This window comes from Sturnus vulgaris, chromosome 10 (genome assembly GCF_052056855.1).
Source record: "Sturnus vulgaris isolate bStuVul1 chromosome 10, bStuVul1.hap1, whole genome shotgun sequence".
Lineage (NCBI taxonomy): Eukaryota > Metazoa > Chordata > Aves > Passeriformes > Sturnidae > Sturnus > Sturnus vulgaris.
This window is the reverse complement of record NC_142252.1, coordinates 8928292-8951309: the sequence shown is the minus strand read 5'-3', so window position 1 is coordinate 8951309 and position 23018 is coordinate 8928292. Positions and strand designations below refer to the sequence as shown.

At 41.2% G+C, this 23018-nt stretch overlaps 1 protein-coding gene across 12 annotated transcripts in view; it reads left to right on the top strand.

The window, feature by feature from the left end:
• DOCK10 (dedicator of cytokinesis 10) overlaps positions 1–23018 on the top strand; it is a 138257-nt gene that overhangs the window by 40039 nt on the left and 75200 nt on the right. For 9 of the 12 annotated variants that reach the window (XM_088170714.1, XM_088170712.1, XM_088170711.1 and 6 more), the window contains exons 2-3: positions 10867–10986; positions 18431–18520. In XM_088170714.1, the coding sequence (XP_088026840.1) occupies positions 10867–10986; positions 18431–18520 (210 nt within the window). The remainder of the gene's footprint in view (positions 1–10866; positions 10987–18430; positions 18521–23018) is intronic. The other 3 variants (XM_088170716.1, XM_088170710.1, XM_088170715.1) reach the window with 1 other exon arrangement.

The following is a 23018-nucleotide window of genomic DNA, read 5'->3' as shown; positions in this document are numbered from 1 at the left end:
CTACAGCAAGTGCCTGGAAGTTCCATGAAAATTCATAGTGCTGCTTCTGGAGTGGAAAGATCCTCTGTACTGTTTCAGAGTTTGTGATGGGCACCTCTCAAGGCCAGGAAGAGGAGGAAGGCAGTGCAGGGAACCACTGGAAAAAGCTCCAGAATCTTTGGTGGAAAGCTAGGGTGAGGTTCTGCCCCATGGGCTACACAGCAACTTTGTCACTGATGGCTTTGGGACAGGACTGAGCCTCCTGAAACTGCACTGTAGGTTCATGATGGCTGTGTTGTGCCTAAACTTTCCTGTCTGACTTTGAAACTGCAGACAGCAAGAGGTAAAATGCTTAGAGCCTGCTGTTGAGGAGTCTTAGGCAAGTACTGGTTTTCAGTGTATTCTCTTCACTTGAAAGTCTACTTTAGCTCATAAAACGTTTAATGGCTTCTCCAAGAAGAGACAATGAATGCTTTTCCTCAAAGCAAGAGATGTTTGGTTTTCTTCCATAGCTTTTCGCATCTAATTACTCTGTTTGCGTGTGCATGCAGAGGGCTCTTTTGAGGCTTTTCAGCATGTTCAGTGTAACAGAATCAGTGATAATACAACCAAGAAGAGTATTCTTGTTAACTTTTTTCAATAGGAAGGAAAAGATCTTTGCAGTTGTAACATTTGGTCACCAGTTAAGATGGTTTGTGGTTCATCTAGTAGTGTTTGGGTTTTGCTTGTGACTACCTGTCTTTTTGGATAAGTACTTTACATGGAAGTGGACCTTTCTGACAAGGCTACTTTATGGTTTCGTTTCTACTGCCCTGAGCTATTGGCATGCAGTCAAAGATGGCATGTTTGAAGTTCGTGGTCAAGGGTCCCGGAAATCAGCTGCTGGTGCTGCTGAAAGCATCTTACTCTGGATTTGGTAGGTAGGAGGTAGGCAGTGCTTACTTGACTTATCCTCTTAAAGCCTGGTGAGGAGGGATTTTTGTCATTATTGTACAAGTCCTGACTGTACTTTATTAGTGCTCACCAGAAGTGGTTTCAGCCTTACAGGAAAGGATGGATGGAAATAAAGTCCAAATGGTAACAATGAGCCAGCAGCTTGCCTGCAGATAAAGAGGAATATATTTGTTCCCTATTGCATGTATCCTCAGATAACAGAAACTGAGCATTCAATTTAGTGGTGCCAAATAGAAATATCAACAATGCGTTGTAGTTTGACCTAGAACCTAGAGCACTTGTAGCCCTGTTGCCTGTAATTGGAAATAGAAAACAAGCCTGTTTCATCAGAGGCTTGTGGGTCACGCTGTACTTCCCCTGTATGTCAGCTACGAAGCTCAGCTTTGCGGGGGAATCTGTGCTGATTTCTGTTCTTTTCAAACATAAGATAGACTTAGGTGGGGGTCACTGTGTCATATTTCTTCGTAGATTTATTTCTCAGTAGTTTGTTTAGCCCTTAGGAAATGCAGGCACACTTGGCTTTTCTTTTGTGCCTTGCAATCTGTGTCTTTCTGCCCAATATTTCATAATTGGAGCATGTTAAATCTTTGGCCTACAGGCACTTTTGCTATCAACCAACAACCAATCTCTCCTTCATGCATCAGCCCTCTGCACCTCCACACAGATTTCAAAGTGATGTCAGCTCCCCTGCAGTTGTAAAGGCCTTTGTCTATGGGGACCTTAGTCAAAGAGTGCATTTCTTTATATCCTATTCTTAGACCTGTGTTTTCTGTAGATGGACTTGCATTATTTTCTGGAAGCTCCATTTTTTGGTAGGACTAATTATTAACTGACTAGTTTTAATTGATAGTAGGTTCATGATTGAGTTCAGTGTGGTTGACCAGATTTTGCTGTCGTTTACATCCTGTGTGTGTAAATGCATTGATAGCCAGATAATTGACTGGGAGGGGAGTTGATGTCAAGGAAACAATTGCAAGTTTAACGTCATTGTGAGAGCTGAGTTTGTAGTGGGTCATGTACAGAGGATGTTAATTTTACAGATACAGCCTCTGTGGAAATACTTAAAATAATTTACTCAGGTATGAGAAATACCTATTACTTATGAAGAGATAAGTAACCATAGTGCAGGTAGAGAGGGTTATTCACTGAGTAAAATGAAGCAGAACACCACACATGAGATTTACCCCATGGGACAGTGACTTATTACTAAGTACTCTAGAAGTTAAATGATATCTTTGAAAAGTTTATTTAGAGCTAATGCAAACATTTTTGTTAGTTGTTTTTGCTTCAAGGGCTTCTAAAGTGGTTGAGCCCTTTTCAAAACAGTTGTTTGCTCAAGTCAATATATCTAGGTCCTAATACATCTAAATTTTAGGTTTTAATAGAAAATAAACAGTGGATGTTTACCTTTGCACTGCATTGCAACTTCATCAGACATACAATAGTGATCAAAGTCTTTAGCATCAGAGCATGATCTAATGAACAGACATTAGAACTTTCCCTTCAATCCTTGAAAAACAAACTCTTCTTATGTACTCTAAAACCAAAGTCTGGTAAAAAGAAATCTTAAGTTTCAAAGTAAATAAAACTGTTTTAAAGATAATCCTATGCTGTGGATGGTGTTGTCTACAACATTTTAGCAGCAGGTTTGTGCTGGATGAACTTGGTGGAGGGCTGGGTGAGGTAGGAACACCTGGCACATCCTTCTTTTTGTACTTCCCCTGAACCTGTACACAGATAGCCATGGGTAGATCCCTCTATCTCCCTAATTTATCCAGTTTGCACAAACGGAGGAGACCAGTTTGCCTGTTGCTCTATGCAGTTCTGTTATTGCTATGTAGATGCTTGTTTCATAAGTGTCAGAGCTTGGCTACTACCTCTTCTAGGAGTGCTGCTTAAGGGCAAAAATTTGGAATATCTTTTCTTTAAATGTAGATTTTCCTGTGCCTACAAAGAGTATGTGAAGTTATACATATGTGTGTGTGTGTGCACACATGCACCAACAGACTCAGCAGTGCTGTTTACATAAACTTTATCCTGGAAGCCGACAAGCTTTGATCAAATCCACTGTGTGCAGCTTGCAGGCTGGTTTTGTTAACATTTCTGCTTAGGGCCATGGCTCTGCCCACTTGAGACTGTGCTGGAAGAAGCAGACATGAAGCAAAGCATATTTCCAGAACAGCTGAACTAGGCTCACTTCAGCATCCCCTTTGTGGTGCACAGGGCAGGACAATGCCCTTGTCCTTCCCTGAAGTCATCACTTTTGAGGCAAGTGCCTGTGCAGAACACTCCAGCTCTATTGGCAGCTCCTCTCTGCTCCCCCACAGTTCACATCCCTTCTGCCCAGTCCCCTTCCAGCACATCCTACCTGTCTCTTCAGATGTCTGCATAAAGGGGAGTGAGTTGCATCTTTGGCTTTTGCTTGCTTGCTTGCTTCATGAATAGATTCTGTGTGGTAGACTCAAAGAAAGCCTTTTGTTGCTAAAACTGCACTTTTTTTTTTCCAGGTTTAGGTCAGGTAAGGGGAGAGAAAGTGGCTGAGTGTTGCTAGGTTAGAGGTCTATGTAAATTATTTTTTATAAAAAAAGCCCTAGGATGCTTTACAAAACTTTCTTGTTTTTCCCCTGAGGTGACCTATGGGCAAATATTTAGTCTAGGCTTCAGAAGTCCTCACTATTTAGTAGCTGTTATTCTTGACATTTTGAAAAGCCAACCAGTTAAATCCAAATTTAAAACTTAGCACTTTCTTGTCAGTGGCTGATTTTAGTAGTTTTATGATTAAATTAAAATTTTTAATCCCCTTCCTAAGGAAAGTCAAGATACTCATTCTCTCTGCTCATGCAGTAAGTTGTTGCCTTGTTACCCTGAATGGTTTTTGCAGATTGTGCTGATAATTTTATCAACTGTCTGAAAGGACAAGTGCTGGTCCGTGAAGATGGACATGCCCATGCACTGACATTCCAGAGTCAGGAGGCACAGCACAAGGCTGCAATGCCAGGTGCACAGTCATGGTTGGGGAACAGAATTCAGCAAACACATATGACTGTGTTGAACATAGCACAAAGCATCTCCTCTCCCCCCCAGCTGGATGCTTTGCTGAGCCAACAGTCCTGTGTGGCTTCCACAGTTTAACCATGAGGGAGGTGGTTTGAGGGCTGGAGCTTTCAAAATTCGTAATGAAAGGAACGATCAATTCTGTCTTGAGAAAGAAGAGTTCTTAGGAGGAGCAGGTCATGCCCAGTTGCCTGAGAACAGATCTCTGTGGTTTGAGCAGCCTTAGCCCTGGCCGCTCGTCAGTCGCCGTGCTGGAGCAGCTCCGGGGGCTCATCTGGACAATCGGTTGACATGAAAGTTTTGAGTTAGCTCATCCACATGAGAGGTTGTCCTGGGGTGCCCTAAACCAGGACAGAGGTGTTTCTGTTTTTCAAGAAATGCTGAATTCTCTTACAGTAATTTTTAAAGCTGGAACATAATACAAAGTAGACTTACATAGACCGTGATCCACAAAACAATGGTAGTGTAAGCAATTAGGATTCATCCTATCCCAGCTGTATTTGTACAAAGTAAGTCTCATTTAGTCAAGCAGGTCACTTATTGGTATCAATCATCATTTTCTTGGAATAAAGAAGCTTTAAAAAAATGAAAATTACTTTTCACTTTTGTTATTCCCAGAAGGGTCTTCAACAGGTTTCCATTCTTTTGCTTTGCTTGAGCTGCTGGGTACTATAGCATTCTGGCAAGTAATTTCTGAAGCACTAGCAATTGGGGGTTGGATTATTCGTAATTCTTCGTGATTTTCTCTGTAGCAGAATCGTGTGGGAACTGGCAATCCCCTTAATGAAATTTATTGGCATGTTGGCTTCAGTGCTGACACTGAAGAGTATATTAGTTGTGCTATGCAGCCCCGACTGGATCCTTTCCAAGTGCAATTCTCCAAGGTTTACTGAAAGTCATGACAAATTAAACATTTTGGACCTGACGAATGAATGTATTTTAAGGTGGAAGGGGGTGTGTCAAAGAAAATTTTCTTTGTACCACTAATTTTAATAAATTTGTTGACTGTGGATCACATCCTGAGCCAAAGGAAGCCTTTATAATGTGGCCAGAGAGTTTGTTGACTGTAAATAGATGCAGAACAGGCCGAGCAGTCATAAAAAGGAGATCTCAATCAAAAGGGAAGACCGTCTGCCTGCTGGTTCTGGCTGTGCTTCCTGATCCATACCCCAGGTACCTTTTGCAGACCTTGAATTGCCTGCCTTGTGCTTGAAATGCAAAAATTATTTTTCTTAAAGGAAATCTATGATGATGCAGAGGGAGGGCAGGTCTGTGGGGTGAAGCATTTTGAGTGGGTGATTCCTGTCATTTCCAGCTCAGCTGCTTGAGGGTGTTGGGAACACCTTAATCCCAGAGTGGCTGTGCTCTCTGTTCTCCCTGGATATAAGTGCTGCCCTGGGGCTCCCTGCCAGGAGTACACAGGGTCTTGGGCTGCTCACCCAGATCTGGTGGGTGAAAAGGTGCACCCACTGGAGATATCCTTCCTGTGGAATTCACCCAGGCACCAGACTGCTCTGCTGCCCTGTGAATAGAGACATGCATTGGTCCTGCAGAAATGCAAAAGTTTTGGCTACTCTGTGAAACCCAAATTGTTTTATAGCCTCAACTTCAGCTCCTTGAGTGTTCAGGCAGCTGCAGGTAGCACATGTCAGAACTGCTGTCCATGCTGGATCTCTGGCATATCTGAGACAGGGTTAAATTCAGCCTTTGTGCTACATTTTCTCCGAAAGTCATGGAGTCCTGGCTGTTCTTTAGCTTCAGTTTGGACAGGCTTGGCGAAGAAATGCTCATTTGAAGTTGGCCTGCCCTGGTGGAATATAATTAACTATATTTATTAACCATGTGAAAACATAGAAAGACGTGTTGTCAGAGACACGGTATTTAACTGGGGAAAGGAAAAGAAGAACAAAGGAGTGTGAGAAACACTTCACATTGGTGTTATCTTAGAAAGCAGTTTAATTTGCTTTTGTGAGTTTTACTGGAATTGGATTTGGTTCATGATATCATTAAGAAGTCTAAAAAAAATTAAGGAAGGTGATGCTGTTGTTTTAGCAAGTGGCCCTTTCTCTTTTAAGTGCCCATTTCAGTATTTTAAATGTATAGTAGAATGAATTGTCATTTTTGACAAGCCATAATTTGGATGAAATATAAAATCTGAGTCTTGCTTGATCTTGACCAATTTGGCCACCGCAATAGTTTTGACTCTCTTTATGAACATGGATCCTCCTGTCACAGAGATAGGGTTAGGATTACTGAAGTCCATCAACTTCTTTCTGTTTATCTGTTTCCTTGATTTTTTTCTTCCTGGTGTGTAGAAGAGAAGGAATTAATTTAAACATCCCTATTAAATTCAATAAATTTTAGATATTCATGATTTGGTGTCAGCATAATATGACATTAAAGCAGTAGGAAATCATAGCAGTTAGTCTAGATTATTTTTAGAATGGGGAAGTTCTTGGGATGACTGTTCAGAGATTATTGGTCTCTGTTACATCATTTCCTCCTTCACAGAGAGTTCACAGAAATGCAGCTTTAGGAGGATGGGGTATAATTGTGAAGAAAAGATGAGTACTAGCATCAGTGCATGAGGTCTGTGTATCTGGAGGCAAGTCAAGTACCATATTGGATTCTGTAATATCATTTATGTGGCTATTTTGGATCATTACCATTGGGAAATATAATCCTTTTTTACCTAGACCAGAAGATGATGGCAATGAAGCCATATATCACTGATAGAATCTGGCCCATTTCACCTCTGTGAAACTGTATTGTCTTCCTATGGTGTTGGCTCTGATTTAACATCTCTCCAGTGCTCCAAAAGTGTGGAAAAGCTGGCTCAACAACATACAAAGCTACTCTACGCTGTCAGGGTGTGAAGTAAATGGTACTGCTGAAAATGTTGTAGCAGGTGAGGAGTCAGAGAATGCCTTTTTACTAGATGTATTCACAACCATTTCAGCACAACTAAATTCATTACTCACTTGAGATGGAGAATATAAAAAGCATTACAGAAATCCAAGCCAGCATAATTTGATTTTGGCACAGTTTGCCAAGTTGGCCTGTTTCCAAAAAGAACAGACAAGTTAAATTGAGAAGAGGCAGCACTGTGGTTATTAAATTAGCTTTAAATCAAGCCCCACTCATTTGCAGATCTCTGCTAGTGCTTGCAGGGAGAAATTTGCTAATCCCAACATCACTGCTTCTGTCTGCTTGGGAAGAAAAAACTGAGCAGCCACCCCACACCAACAGAGATAAGCTGCTAACTAACCAGCTGTCACTTCCCATCACAACTGCAACACAAGTATTGCACTGCTGAGCCTTGCCAAGTCCAAAATACTGGCTCTGCAAAGGATGGAGTCAGTGTCCACAGAGCAGAGTCTTATGGTCTGTAAGAACATCCAGAATTGATGAAGAGAGGCATCACGTTTATTATACTATCATACTTGATGCTGGCAGGGAATGGACTAAATTATCTCTGCAGCCAGGGTATTGACAAGAATGGGCTATTACTTGCATCTCTGATTTATGGAGCTGGCATAATACAGTATTGCATATTACACAGGCTTTTGCTGTACTGACATGGAAGGGAGAATGTAATTTTTATTGCATCAGTAGAAAAACATCATCATAAATATTGGAGTGCTTCACTGAAAAGTTTTGTAGTAGGTTTGATAATGTCATATCTGCTTGTATTTAGTTCAGATGTGTAATGTTTCTCCCAAGACTTCTCTGTTAACATCTGTTAAAATGCTTCCATCAGATCATGCCCTTTGCAGCACTGAGAGCAGCAGAATTAGTGCTGTGGGAACAGTGATGTTCATGTGCTTGCTGTGTTCCTCTGCTTCGGGGTTTTCTCGAGTTGTATTTTTGTCTCGTGTAAATGACCTTTCAGCTGCCAAGGAGAAGTTTTCCCCGGAGTGTTTGAGCAGCTTTCAGCAGTGTCTTCCTGAGCATTGCCTGTTTCTGAAGAGCAATGTGACATAGTTTACCCTGCCTCCATTTGGACCCCAGCATCTGCAGAATGTTCCTTTTGAAGAGGATGTAGCTGCATTCACCCCTAACTTTATTGGGATTTCCAGGGGGAAGAAGGAATACCTCTTCCTTCTGCCAGCCCCAGCAAAAAGGGTAGTTTCCACGGGCGTAGAAAACCTGTAAATGCTGCCCATTTTTATGGGATTTCCCCATATTTCAAGAGAAGTCTCAAGACTTCTGGGGTTTCCTAGCTCTCCCCTGGTCTACAACTTCGATAGGAAGGTGACTACTTATGTCATTTGTTTGCTTAATATTTTTAGGAGATTTTGAGAACTGACATTCATGATTTTTCCAAGGAGCATCTGACCAAGATTAAGATGGTGTTGACACCTATCTTGTTTTGGAGAGCAGACATTTTATGTTTTCAGTGGTATATCTGTCTCACTAAGAATTGAGATTGAGGCAGAATCATTAGCCTGACAGTATCAGCTCTGGGAAGAGAGAGTTATCAGTGTAGTCAATGTCACAAATTTTCTGCAGAAAATGTTCATGTTTTAGTGAAACCACTACACAGGAAAAATGCCTGTGTGAAGCACTGGTGCCTCATAAATGTCAGTGCATGTATTTCTTTCACTTTGAGTTTTCTGGTAAATGGTTGCTATAAGGTTTTCTACTGAAGGTAACAGTTGCACTAATACAAGTTTGCTTTCTGCTGAACTTGAACTGAGTGAACTTTGTTCAAGCCTAGGTGTTATTACCAAAATCAGTGGTACAGCATAGATGGTACACTCAGTGTGCACTGGTGTTTTCTCTTCATAGTTTTAACTCCCTGAAATGTATGTTTGTAAAGTAATATTTAATAAATAGATGCAATGACATATTTAATGACAGTAAGTCTGAAACTCCTGTCAAAAAGATACTGACTGCGGTGACTTAACACATTTTGGAAGGGAATGAGAGCAGGCTGTGTATGGTGATGTGGCCAAATGACCCCATTAAGTTCCTGTGGGGAACTGCTGTCAGCAAAAGGCAGAGAGAGACCTCACTAAGGGATATGGCTGATACTGAGCCCAAGAGCTCCTTGAGCAGGACTGGATCATTGTCTCTCAACTGGGGCAAGCCAGGGCTAAGTACTGGCTTGGGCCAGCTTAAGGTGATGTGGCTGGGTTCATACCAAGTCTTACGACCTAGTAGGCCTCCTTGTCTTAAGTGGACATCACAAAAACAGAATCCAGTCCTGTCACAGAATCTAAATCAAACATTGAAGTGGTTTTGTTATTTGCATTTTTTACTGTTATGTGTTGATCTTGTCTTTTACAATCCTTTAATATCTCAGCATCAATAGATAGGGCTAGTGGCCTGTAAGTGCTAAATAGTGGTGATTTTTACAAGTTTATTTTTCTTAAGTGTGCAAATGGGAGTGTGAGAGTTAATAGATCGAGAAGAGAGGTAATAGATTGAACTGCTGAAAGAGCAGTTCTAACTTTTTTAATTGCCTTGCCGGACTTTGGTGGAGCTTTGATGCTTTAACAGGGAGTTGGAATAGATGACCTGCAGAGGTCCTGAGTCATTTTGTGATTCTTGCATCAGCTTTTCAGCAATTGAATAACTTTCTAAGAACATGTGTATTCCTGTGTTTTAGTCTAATTTGTGTGGCTGTGTTACTGATACTTAATTAAACTTTTCATAGATGCATTTGATGCCCACAGGAGTCATGGACTGGTATAGAAGGGAAACAATGTTCATAAGAAATCTCGAGATGGCTTCATTACAGAATAAACAATATCTTTCTAGGAGTCAAAAGGGAGAGGGACTGTTACATTTGAATTATTATATGTATAATGAACCATACATGAATGAGAGGTGAAATCATATATGATGGACAATCTCATCGGAGAAATTTGTTTTATGGAGATGTCAAAGCTTTCTTTTTCAATACACCTTGGTCCTGATTTAGGGAAGACAGAGGGAAATTTTATATAAGTCTGAATAGCCAATGAAAGTACAGTGGGTAAAATACTACTTTAGACTAATACTCACTTTTGAATCAGACTGAGAGTAAATGTTTCTGCATTTGCTTTCCACTCGTGTCCTTTTTCTCTCTCATCACTTTCTTTTCCATCCCTTCTGGCAGTTCTCTTGCCCTTTCTTATTCACTCTTCCTGATGCTTGTATCTTTGAATTGAGCAAATGTTCTCACTCTAGTACATGACTCTTCATTTGTTTAATGTATTCTAGCATGTCAGGCAGGCTTCTCTTTTTCTATTTTTGGGTTGTATTTCAAGACAATGTGACTTTACTTTTTCCTGCAGTGGTTTCTTATTTTACTGTAGTTTCAGTCAATAGTAGTACTGTGTGATGATACTAGTCCTGCTTTCTGACAAGAGAAGCCATGGAGGTGGGTGCCAGATAGTTTATCCCAGGAGAATAACCTTGGATTATTGCCAAATAAAACAATATGGTGGCTTTCATGAGCTGCTAGCAGTTCGAAAGGTGAATTGTGTCAGACAGTGAAAAAATAAATAGGTTTCTTATTCTGAAACGTAATAGTTTGCCATCCAATCTGTGTTCAGTTCAAACTGTGTCCATCAGTTTTCTTGATGTATTTATGGAGAAAGGGAATTCCTGAGACCTGCAGGTAAATCAACGTGGTGGTTTCAGTCTCTGGAATGAGCTGACAGATTGCTCTGGAATTTTGAGATGGAGAGTGGCTGTTACCAGTGGCCCAGCTTCCTCACTTCACTCTCATGCATGAGCTCAGATGCAACAGGCTGGGCAGAGTGGAATGAAAGGAGAAGCATGCTTTGGTGTACAAAAGCAAAAATGCCACAGATCTCAGTTTATGATGGGGAAGGAAAGCAAATTTGTGTGTAGCGAGATCACCTGATCTTTTCTTTTTTTCCATAGCAGGAAAAACCCAAACTCTTGGAGCCTTTGGATTATGAAGCCGTTATCACAGAGATCGAAAAAAATATTGGGGACAGCCAGTTTAAGGATCTGATATTATTCCCTGATGATGACTTTTCAGTAAGTACAAGGCAAATATGTGTTATTCCTTTGCTTAGGTTTGTTCTCCCACTGCTAGAGTGAGAGCCAGAAGTTGTCCAAGGCCTCTCTAAGATTTTCTTAACTCATGCATAATGCCATACTTCCCTCCCACCAAATTCGTTGGCTTTTGGGTTTGTTTGTTTTTTCCCTCTGACATTTATATATGCATGACTTTACTGCTCAGGATTGCTTAGATAAAGCTTGAAGCCCTGGTTATTCCCAGATACATTTCAGGAACTCACTAAATACGTTATTCCATAACTTATACTTGTCTGTTTGCTCAGCACAGTATTAGTTTGGCCAGTCCTAGAATCTCTCCCTACTGTTGTAGTCTAATTTAATTTGTAACTTCTGCTCCTGTTCTGTTTGATGTATTTGGCCACTGGATAGAGTCTCTGGTGCAGAGGGAAGCTCTCATGGTGGAACAGTGAGGAGCAGTGGATCCCCGACCCCACAGCCATGGAGCTCCCTGGAGCTCCTCATCCTGTGTTCCCAATTGCTTGTCCTGGCAAACTGCAAAGACACTGAGAGCCTGGGGCCCAGGGCAGCTGTCCAGTGGCAGTGCTGGGGTGCTCAGAAGGATGGCTGGGGAGGTGTGCTGCCAGGCAAGTGCACGGGCAGATTGCCTGCTTGAACAGCAGCTTCTGCAAAATCACCCCATCTTTGTATAACATTTAGGTTTTGATGAATAGGCATTCTCTAATGGAACGACATTTCAATTTGTGACCAATTGTAACTGCTCTGTGAGGGCCCTTCCCATCAGCTCATGGCACTGCTACTGTCCTAGGAGGGCAGCTTAATCTAATCGACTGCTTTGTTTTACTAAATGGCTCTATTTCCTTGGTGGCATTAACTGAGTTAATGTGCTCATGGGATTGAGAGAAGCTAAACAGAATAGATTTCCTCATTATTGTTAATTCCTTTATCCAGTTTGCACATTTGTCAATTTATGAAATTGAAACTTAGCATTACAAAGCTGACTAGACATACTGTGTGCTGTCACAAGGCCCTTGAGCCCTTTGATTTAGAGTAACTGAGCTTAAGTCCATGGAGCAAATCTTCTCAGTGAAAGAAGGATCTTGTCCTACTGCTGAAGACCTCTGTCTGTCAAGCATATCTTCATATCCTTATTTTCATTTTATTTCAAGCAGTCGTTGCCTGAATTTCAGAAGCTAGTTCTATTTTGTTTCCTCTGTGTTATGCTTTGCAACTACTTGGCATAATCTATTTAAATTCCAAAAATAATAAGAAAAATAGATTAAGATGAGAGAGGTAGTTGCACGGTAGAAGTGGTCTGTACTCACAGAAGAGCAAAGGCTGTGGTAGGTAGGGTCTGTATCCTTGCAATGAACCTCTCTCATCTTTGTTATCTCCTGTTGAAGTCAGTGGCAGTGGCAAGAACCTCTGTCACCAGACAGGACTGCAGGGCTTTTGTCCCAGGCAGGTTTTCTAGTTGCAGAGTCTCTATTTACAGTCCTGCTCCCTCCAGCTGAAATATTACCTGAGCACAAAAGTCTGGGTCAGCCATTTGAGCAGAAAGAGATCCACATCTGACTGAATTAGGAGGTGCTCAGGCTGGCCCTGAGTGGGATTTAATGTGATAATGCCCGAGGAAATGGTGGCCAGCTCTGTTTAACTCCTAACGATTGCACTTGCTGCAGACTTTGTGTCTCAGTGTTGATACAGCCCCAGTTTGGGTCTGTGGGTGAGCACATCCTATGGGCAAAAGTCTCTTCAGAGTGAAACCCCAACCAAAAGAGTTGGCTGAAGTAGTGAACATAGGAGAAAATTCTGCTTTTAATAATGATTTCCTATTTTTGGATCTCTCATGTTCACCACATGTGTCAGCTATGGGTGAATTATGGTAGCTGTTGTTTCATCTCAGATTTGCTTCTCTTTTTGACTAGCATTCAAAGAGAATGCTTTTATTCTCACAAGACTTCTGTTGGTCATTTCCAACATCTTATGTGAAGTCTGTGGAACATCAGAGAATTCTTTATATCAATCTGAGCCTGAGACTGTATGCCTCCATTCCCTGCATCTCCACAGAAGAGTACAAGATGTATACATTACAGATGCCTTCTCTGGTTTTATTCCAGTTGGGGAAAAGATATTTCACTTCTTTTGTAACCATGCCTAATAATCCCTTAAAAAAAATTGATTCATATCAGTTCCACTTCTTGTTCTCCTAGCAGATCCTTCCTTATAACTCTTTTGCCTGCCCAAAGTCCATTTTCCATTTCAGAAAAATCATGTCAGCTCAGCTTCATTTTTCACCCGTTCCTGGATCCTGTGAACAAATTTCCCTTTGTTGCTGTGCTGTGAAATAATGACCAGTGGAAATTTCTGCAGCAATGCATCAGTACAGAGCTTACACTGTACTTCTTGGTGGTAGTAAGAGGGAGTTGATGGGCTTCCTGTTGTGTTTATAAAAAGCTTGGTGATGATCCTGCTAGTTTTGCACCCTCACCATTGGATTGCTGTACTTCCTTTACCTTCTCTTCCCCAAATCTGGCCACACTCTCCTTGACAACCAGAGCTCCTGCTGTCCAGGATTCCCTTTATCACTTTTCTGCTGAGTGTTTGCCAGAAATGAAGCCGTGAAGGAAGTGTTACACTTTCCTTCAAATTGGTCTCACTCCCACCTTTAACGTTTGACATCTTAGTGTTACCTGGATTTGTTGTCATGTATCTGCACTTCTGCTCCTAAGCATGTCATGTATCCAAACAAAATACTTGCTGTATCCTTTCATAGGTATTTTTTTATCATTTCTTCCATCCTTTGGATATTTACTGGACACCCAACAGTCTCTTTTCAAATCTCTAGGATCTGAAGTCTTGCTTAAAACTACTGCTGCTCTTCCTTAATGGCAACAGGTTCAGCACTCCTTTGCTAATAGCTTTTCTTGTGTGAAGGTTTAGTAACTAAATATGTCAATGGTCTGTTGGTAAATATAAGTTAATTGTTTTAAAAAGGTAGATGGAAGTATTTAATAGACACTTAGATTTGTATAGTATAAAAGCATGTTAAACTCTCTGGGTCATGAAAATTTGTTCCTCCTTTTCATGTATGACTTTGCTAAATCTGTTTGAAAAGCAGAACTCAGATTTTGTTGAACTATTTGTATAAATATGGCTGAATGCCTGGTTTTCAACCTGCAATAGAAACAAGAATTCGTTGTTTAAATTTAGGACAGGTTTAAGATAGCAAAACTTGCCTGTGTAATGCAAAACCTATAGAAGTTCAGCTTGATGTGCTCCTGACTCTTTGGGCTTCTGAAAGCCCACCTGGGAGCCCTGTTCCCTCCAAGCATCACAGAGGCCTTAGAAGAAGAGGGGCTGGGTTGTGTAATTGCTGTGCTTGCCATCGCTGCAGGCATGATTGTTTCCAGGCTTTTTTTTTTTTTTTTAGCTCTGAACAAAAGCCAAAATCTCTATTTTTCAGGTTGTGAAGCCTCTGCTTTCTAGATGCTGTGCAGGGACAAAAATTGTTCATTTGGATACAGAAGTTCATAACAGAACCAGATGCATCTGTAAGGGGAGGGAGCAAGAGTTGTCAACATGAAACATGTCCCATAGGGGCAGCTGCAAGTTCAGGCCTTGGAGTCTCCTTGGAAAAACCCCTGGAAACCTTTCTTATTTCAAAGATCAGAAGACTTACAGTGGTGAAATCATGAGTTATTTCAAATAGCACATGATTTAGCTCCCACTTTCATTGTGAGTAACTGCTTATTCTTAGAGGAGCAGAAATGGAGTCCATTACTCTCATGATTAATGGGGTTATGGTATCCTTGGCACCCAGTTTGCATGGGCTGGCAGGAGCAGGACAGTGACAGGTATCTGGACTCCTAGGGAGGCACTCCTACTGTTTACAGAGGGCTAATACAGTCAGCAAAGCAAGCTGTGGGCAAAGCATAGCCACTCACACTGAACGTCATTCAGAGAGTGATGGGGTAAAATCTGTCCTTTAAATGTGCTCTGTTCCTGCTTTCCTTTCTCTTTGCCCCCACACAGGTGGTGAGGTCTGTACCACAACAGCCTCTGCACTGCTATTTGTACAGCACAGTTGCATCTTAGCCTTCTTTTTCATTTTGATGAACTATGTCATTGCATATTTAGTAACATTAAGTTAATCTGTTTACTTGGATGAAAGTGGGGCTGAGCAGCTTTTCTGTAGAGAGCCTGAAGTGTCAGCAGGGAGGAGCATGTCAGCCCTTGTGTGGTTAGGTTTCTCCGAAGGGTGGCCTTTGCAGGAAGTAAATATCGTTGTTGATGCATCCCTCTAAAGATTTAACCACTGCTAACGTGCTTTCAGACTAAAAGCTGTTAGGAATAGATTTAGGCTGAAAATGTTTGAAATAGCTAATGGAGATTGAACTCCATTTTCAGATGCTAAATTCACCATGTCACTGGGAAGTAGTCACTGCCTGAAAACATTATTCTTAATCAGTGTTTGAGAAGGAGCAGTATTAACTTCGGTGTTTCACTGTAGAAGGTGAATGTGGCAAGGGAAGGTGCTTAGTGAAATTGCACCTTATAACTCATCCAATACCTGAGGCCAAGAGCTTATGCAAATGAGACAGCCTGGCAGTGCCAGAAATCGTGGTTAGATATAGGATATTTGTATAAAATAAATTAAAAATAATTCAGAAGAATTATAGACTTGAATGCTTTAGGCTGATACCTGCATTATTTGATTACCACAGTTTACATGCACAAATGAGAGGGTAATTGGTCTCTAGCTTGAACAAACAATTGCCATGATTGCCTAAACATTAGAAAATTAGGCTGAATTCACAGCACATTTATAAATACTGAATTCTCTAAATAAAATCTCTGATTTTTTGGATGACTGTTTCAGAAATCTAGTTATTTTCTGAATAAAGCAATTTTGGTGCCATGCCTGATCAGACTTTAAGAGCGTTTAACTTTGGAAGTATCAACTATGAACAGGAAGAGCCTTTGTGGTCAAACTTTTGCAGCTAAGTGGTTAAACACAACTAGTTCTCAGAAGAGAAGTGCTTTGTAGTTTTTTGCACAAGTTTAAATATAACAATATGCAACATTTTCCACGTCCCAATTCTTTGTAAATAAACCTGTGATATTCTTTGTCAAAGTCTGCAAAGGCAACAAGCCCAGCGTTAACCTGATTTCTCAGGTTTGCAGGGCTGTGTTTCTTTTTTTCAAGTGCAGTCTTGTTGGGAAGGATGGTGGGGGAACATACCTCGGGCAGAACAGTGAGCTTGGGTTACCTGTCTTGTTCAGCTACAGTATTTTTAACAGGCTGTGTAAGGAGAGGGAGGCACAATGGCCCCACTAAGACCAGTATTAGCTCTCTCAGTCACTGTGTTCATATCAATTGATGAGAAGTGTTGTATTAGGTAAAAAAAACGTCTTCCTCTCTGTCTTACCTATAAAAATGATACTGGAAAGTACTTTCTGTGGAATACATGGAGCAGGCGAGTTTTGCTGTGGGCAAGCAGAACAGGCTGTTGGTTTCTCTGAAGCTTATTCACCATCATGGCAGGGTCAGTGTGAGGTACAGGGTGCATTACATCTCTTCTCCTGTGGCCTCCCACTCTGCCTCAGTCTGGGAAGAGCAGTGGATTTTCAGCATTGCTGTGTGTGCTGGGAGGATGGTCCTTCATGGCTGCAGAGCCCAGCCCTGGGAAAAGCTCCATATCGTGGGCCACAGGGACACCCCAGGCTTCCCAGCTATGCTCAGGCATTGTGCCTTGTGACTGCTTAAAAAATGTTATGGCTTAAAATGTCATGTATGTGTGAAGTAAAAGGAATAAGGTGCATTTCAGAGACTGTGGGTACTGCTGGGAAGTCCCTAAGCGACCAAGAATTCAGTTATCTGTAACTACGATGGCCTGAAAATTCATACTTCTCTATCTTCTGTCTCTTTTACTCATAGACTCAATGATTGTGTAAATCACTTCATGAAGGCATTGGTAACACAGCTGGGTAGAGCCCAGGAACCCACGTTTAGGAAAATGTGCTCATTTTGTCAGAACAGTAGACACCCTTTCTGGTGTCTATGAGACCACCATCGTTTTTTGTGAGAGCCATGTTTTAATCATATTGTATCCTGAGGTGTCCAGGTGAAAAGTTTGGGGAATCCCATGATGTCTCTGCCTGAGTGATACATACCTTTCTTTCATAACTACTCATGTGGAAAGTGATGGGAAATCAGAGTGGTTCATGTAAACTCTAAGGAAAAATGCAGTCAATAATATCCAGACACTCGTTGTGTAGAGTTTGGGTGCCTCAGTTTATAGAGAGAAAACATCTTTTATTCTGAGGGTGAGGATATGGAGGAGAGCAGAGGGATGCAGAGGCACTGCAGGCTGCTTCATGGTATTAGTACATAGTGATTCTTCATACTAAACCAGTTGTATGCCACAGGCCTTCCTCTGGGAATTGTGGATCTTTCTGTAATGGAAGAGAAAATGTGTTTGGGAGGCCAGATTTGTCTGGGTTTCAGTCCTTTGCTGTCTTGAATGACAGAGTTACTCCATTGCAACTGAGAGCATAACCTGGGCTGCTGGGCATTGATTTGGATTGCTTTCTCCTCTGATGGCAGAGAAAATGAGTGGGACAGAGCTGTAGGTTAATTGAAAGTACCCTAAAGCTTCCTCTTGTGAGTCTTGTGTGAAGTGGCAGCCTTGGCTGAGCACCAGCCCTGCTGGTGGCCCTGGCCTGTGCTGGGAACCAAGAGGAGCTTGGCTCCCTGTGGAGAACTGCAGGAGATCCACTTCTCTCTGTGGTTTCCTGCTCTGCAGCCTGACCAGACAGCTCAGCCAGCAGCTGCTTTCAGAAAAAGGCCTTGGTTTGTGCAGGCTGGAAGAGGCTGCAGGCAGTGCCAGGAGTCCCATGCCCACAGGTGGCAATGTCCCTCCGAGAAACTCTCCTTGCTTTCCAGCCTTTGAGCTGTCCTGTGGCACTCCTTTTGCAGCTTTCTGGGGTGACTCTGCTGCTCTCTTCTCCTTTCAAAAGAGCCAAAGCTTTTATTTCTGTCTCCACATTCCTTGCCAAAAAAGCGTGAGGTGGAGAAGGGAAGTGGAGGAAGCAAGTATCACTGTTGAATTTGGCATGTGTGTCTGGGAGAGGATGTAAGGAAGACTTGACTTTTTTTTATATCAGAAACCTCAGAGACTGAAGGAACTTTGCTTGGAACAGTTTTATGCCCAGAAATCTGCTTGAACGTTGTTCTGGCTTGTAATTAATGCCTTAGCTGATAGTATTGAATAGTGTGTGGGCAGGAGCTGGGTTGCAGTTGTTGGTATGCATGTGTGTTGGCTGCATGACAAACTGAAAAATGCAAGCCATGATAACAAGGTTCTTAACCTCTTCCTGAGACAAAACTGCTGTTCTGTTTGGCTTTGATTAAATTGCCTTTTTTTTTGTTTATTGTCAGATAGACACAATTTCACTGGAAATCAGGACACTGTATCCTTCTGTACCTGAAGATGCAGAACAAAAAGCAGAAAATTTATTTGTTAGAGAGGTGAGTATCTATTTTTTTAATGAAACCAAGAGTTTGGGGGAGGTTTGCTATGTTTATAATGAACATCTTTTTTCTTTTAATAGGTTTTATGTGATTTGAATCAGGCTTGAATTTTGAAGGCCAGTAGGAGAGGGAAGGGTTAATGTTCTGCAGTTGCCTATTGTGAGATGTTTGTATCTAGAAAAATTGTAGATGTACTGAATTAGCCTGTCATTGTACTGTTTTCCAACTGCATTCCCTGTCATCACTAGTCCACTGATATTGATGTTGGTGTTTTTACATCACTGCTAACGATCAGTGATCTGCATGTGCTTTGCACTTTGAAAATATTGATATCTTTCCAAAAATAGATAACCACTTGGCACTGGTTTAGACTTTTAGGTGTTATTACAAAGTATGTATCTCATTTGGAGGTGTACATATGAGGAGCAGGTGCATTGTGAAGGGTGCATAGTGGTTTATATTTATTGTCAGTATTTAGAGTCTGTTTCACCTTACCATAACAGAAAGTTCAACAAGTTCTTCCATGACAGGCAGAGGCCCACCAGGAGTGAATAATTTCTCTACATTTAAAGAACCCCTGTGGCTGTATTGTTTCCATACCTAATCTCAGATTGTAGGAGAAGATTTCTCGTCCTGCTGCCTCAGGAATATTTCATGTTCTCACTGATTTTATAATTTAGAAGGACTGTAGAGGAGCTGGTTGCACTGTTCAAAGGAATTTACTTTAGATGGCCCCCTGAGCATTCCCATCTTTCGTTATAGATGTGCAGTATAGCTCGCCATTTGCACTAACAAAACAAGTATATGAAACCAAATTTTCAGCCAGCTTCTAGAAGAAAGAATTCAAAGCACTTATAATTAGCCCATAATGTGATGGTTCTTGGTCTTTTTTTTTTCACAGAATGGGATTTTTCACATGTCATATCTGGTCTGAAAAAGTAGTTCATATGCACTCTAATTGCAAGAGGAAACTGTGGAGGAAAAGTCTGTCACAGACAAACACAGGGATTAGAAATCATGAAGTCCAAAATTAGGCAGATATGTAGCTGTTGAATTGTATGCAATGTGACGTTTTACAGGCTGGCCTTATTTCTTTTCAGCAGGTCTAAAATAATTTACTGCCAGCTCAGACTGCCTGAACTTTGTCATCTTTGTTAATCTGGCAGCAGTGTTAAAAGATAACAAAGCTTGTGGAGTTATCTACCTTCCCAGAAACCTCACTGGCCTTTCAGCACTTTGAGGTCTGCTTTTTATTTTAAGGTTCCACCAGTTGCAAGGCCAGCACTGTGCTCATGGCTCTACAGAGAAAGTGGTGGGTCTAAAAATGGAACACGGTGCACAGTGCCTGAATCATTACAGCTGAGCACGCCAAGGGATGCTAATGGCAGCCTGGTAAAACACATATTGAGCACATCTATTAGCTTTCTCTGCAGCACCAGTGAGCCAAGGGGAGGGGGAGAGAGGAGCAAAGCAGTGGAAAAAAGCAGTACTACAGGACTAAGTCTGTGCATGAAGAGTAGCAGGGTAAAGACCCTGTTTATAGCAGTAATGCATATGCTCCAATTTGCCACAAAGCCAAAAAAAAATATATTTATATATAATGTGTATATATGCATACACAATAAAATAAACTCCATGAAGAGGATGGTTTCCAGTCCAAAACTGAACACAGGGCTCTGTGAAGATCTGTGGCTGTAGTCCCCTGTGTGAGATGTGCCCTGCCCTAGCAGCAGCCTGCTGTGTTCACAGTAGGAGTTCAGCACTTTGGGATAGATGTACAGGAGTGGAGTTGGTGGCCTTCACTTCTCTCTGGGAACTATGGAAAAGCCAACACTTCACTCGATGAAAGAGTCTTTCTTCAATTATAACGTGATGTCATGAACAATGAAGGTGTCCACAGACACTTGACTGACTGTTGGTCACCTGGACTTGTGGCAACCCAGCATCAAACACCCAGTTCCTGATGAGACTCTGGGGAATGTACAGCTCCATATGCTGAAGCCATTTTGGTATCATCTGTCTCTGACTGCTCACTCTCTCAATACTTCAGCAAGTTGAGATAAAGACACAAAGCAAGTTGGTGAGCTGGAAAAGAAGGGTCTGCTCTTGGAGGGGTAACTAATTTCATCCTTATGGTGCAGTGTGAGGATGTGGTACTGAAACCATTTCAAGACCTCAGATCCATGATCTCTTGTCTCATTCTTCTGGGTGCTTGTGGTGTTCAGATGCTCTTGTTTATGAGATGAAGTCATTTGTAAAGGGTTGTCAGAAGTCTGTGGTAATGCTTTAACATCCTGTCTGTTTCTTCCTGGCTGTGTGTTTCCCACTGGTGACAGTAGGAAAGCTTTTCCTCCCCCTCTAGCCCTTTCATTGCTGTAGCCCTTCAATGAGGAGGGTTTTTTCCCCCAGCCCTTACCAAAATCCATACAAAGGCAGCTTGGGGATTTGATCAAATTTCCCTTCTTCAAGCAACCATAAGCAGTTCTTAGAGGCACACCTGGAGGACTCAATTGCCTGGGCAGTATTGGTTTATGGATCCAAAAGAGCTGACAAGACTGATGGAGAAAGATGAGGCTGATGTTGCTGAGGAAAGCTTCCAGTATCGATGGCATTTGATGCTTCCACCTGTAGTGGAAAATTTCTGCCTCTGGCTGTCTATTCACTTCTCTTAGAACCACTTTTGGATTCCTCAGGATTGCATAACTTTCCCTGTTGGTGATATTGAAATGTTATTATAATGGGTGAGGCAGAAGAATTGACTTTAAATAAGATGTCTGACCATCTGTTTTGCTGAAACTGTAAAATGAAAATCTAAACCAAAATAAAACTAAGGTGACAAATAAATAATTCCTTAATGTTTTATGCCTGCAAAAAGAATATTTTACATTTTATGATGGATTAATATCTGAGTCCCTTTATTAATTTACATGTAAGTATTAGCTATATTTTAAAGTTAATACTTTGTGAATTAATTATTCCTACACCTATAGTTGTATTAAGATATTTTCCTTAACTTTTCTTAGGCAGGACAAGCCTGAGGAACTAAATCAGGTTCCAAGAAAGAAGTTTCCAGAAACTTTTAAAGCCAGAATCAAATTGTCTTCAGTGGTTTGTTGTTTTAAGTGTTCCTAACTTCCTTTATCATGCTATTTCCTTCCAAATTCTGAATTTTCTGATTCCTCACAGAATCTGCCGCATTTATGCTAGTCAGCATTGTCCTCATGATGCATGATGTTGGCAAAAAGAAACGTTCACTTCACTAGAAACAAAATAAAATTCTTCCTTTCAGACAATAAAAACATTTCTAATATCACCTTTCCTAAGTCTATATCCTGAATATGCAGACCGAATGAGATTTCTTGGGATTTTCCCCACATTTCATTTGGAAATATGAGGGGATATTTTGCTATTCAAAGTAACATTTTGTTTGAGGAACTTAAACTATCTAGTTGCAATGTGTTTAGTCCCATATTGGTTTGCATCAAATCAGTATTTTCAGGAAGAATGCAGACATGGGCATACAAATAAATGCTCTTTGTGTGTGTATCTACAGAAATAAAATTCTAGGTATATGTAAAAAATGCAGGAAGTAAATAATTATTAGTTGTTAACTCTCCTTTAAGAAATGAGTTTAAGCCAAGTGATCCTTCAAAAAACCAAAAAGGTGCTACTTGGGTAAGTTTTTGGGAAACATGTTTGCAGAGGGTCTGTCCCCATGAATGAGGAGGTGTAGGAGCTGTGCAGGGGCAGAAGGAGTAACCTTCCTGGGTAAAAAACAAATCAAAATGAAATAGCAGGGTAGGAATACTGCGATTTCATTCAGTGCATGATGTAGTTAATTTTGTCTGTGATAATACAGAGTTCATGTGGGTGTCTCTGAACTTTCCTGTTGAGGTTTTCTAGATACACAAGACAGAGTTGTCACTTGTAGTAAACTTGCAAAGCCCTTGCCACACATCTGAGGGAGTTTTTATTTGAGACTTTGCAGGTTGGGTCTACATGATCTCTAAGTAATTATGAACCATGAGTTTTATTAATCACAGTGTAAAAAACCCTCCTGTATAACTTCTGAAAGTGGTGGTGTGCCCATAGTGTTGATTTCTGAGGCTTTTTGATTTGCAGGCTAGACTTCATTGTTCTTGCCTCTTTCAAAATCAGACTAAAATGGGAGCTCCTGTTGACAATGACACCCAGAAAGTTTTGTTGTTGCTCATCACAGTGCAAATTCCCCCATCTTCAAAATCTAAGTTTTAGTGCTTGAAAGAGCTGTAGTGTCAGGGCCAGACATAGATTATTAAAGGAGTCTTTTGATAGCACAGAAAATAAATACTTGTTAAAATGTTTGCTACTTTAAAATAATAATGTGTTTCAACCTGGGTGGAGGGGCTGCATTTCCACCCAGGGTGGTCACAGCACCTCGCACCTCCCCAAATCCCTGCACACTTCCTTCCTTTGGTTCCTTTGCTTTGTGTTTCCAGTCTCCTGCCCATGCTTG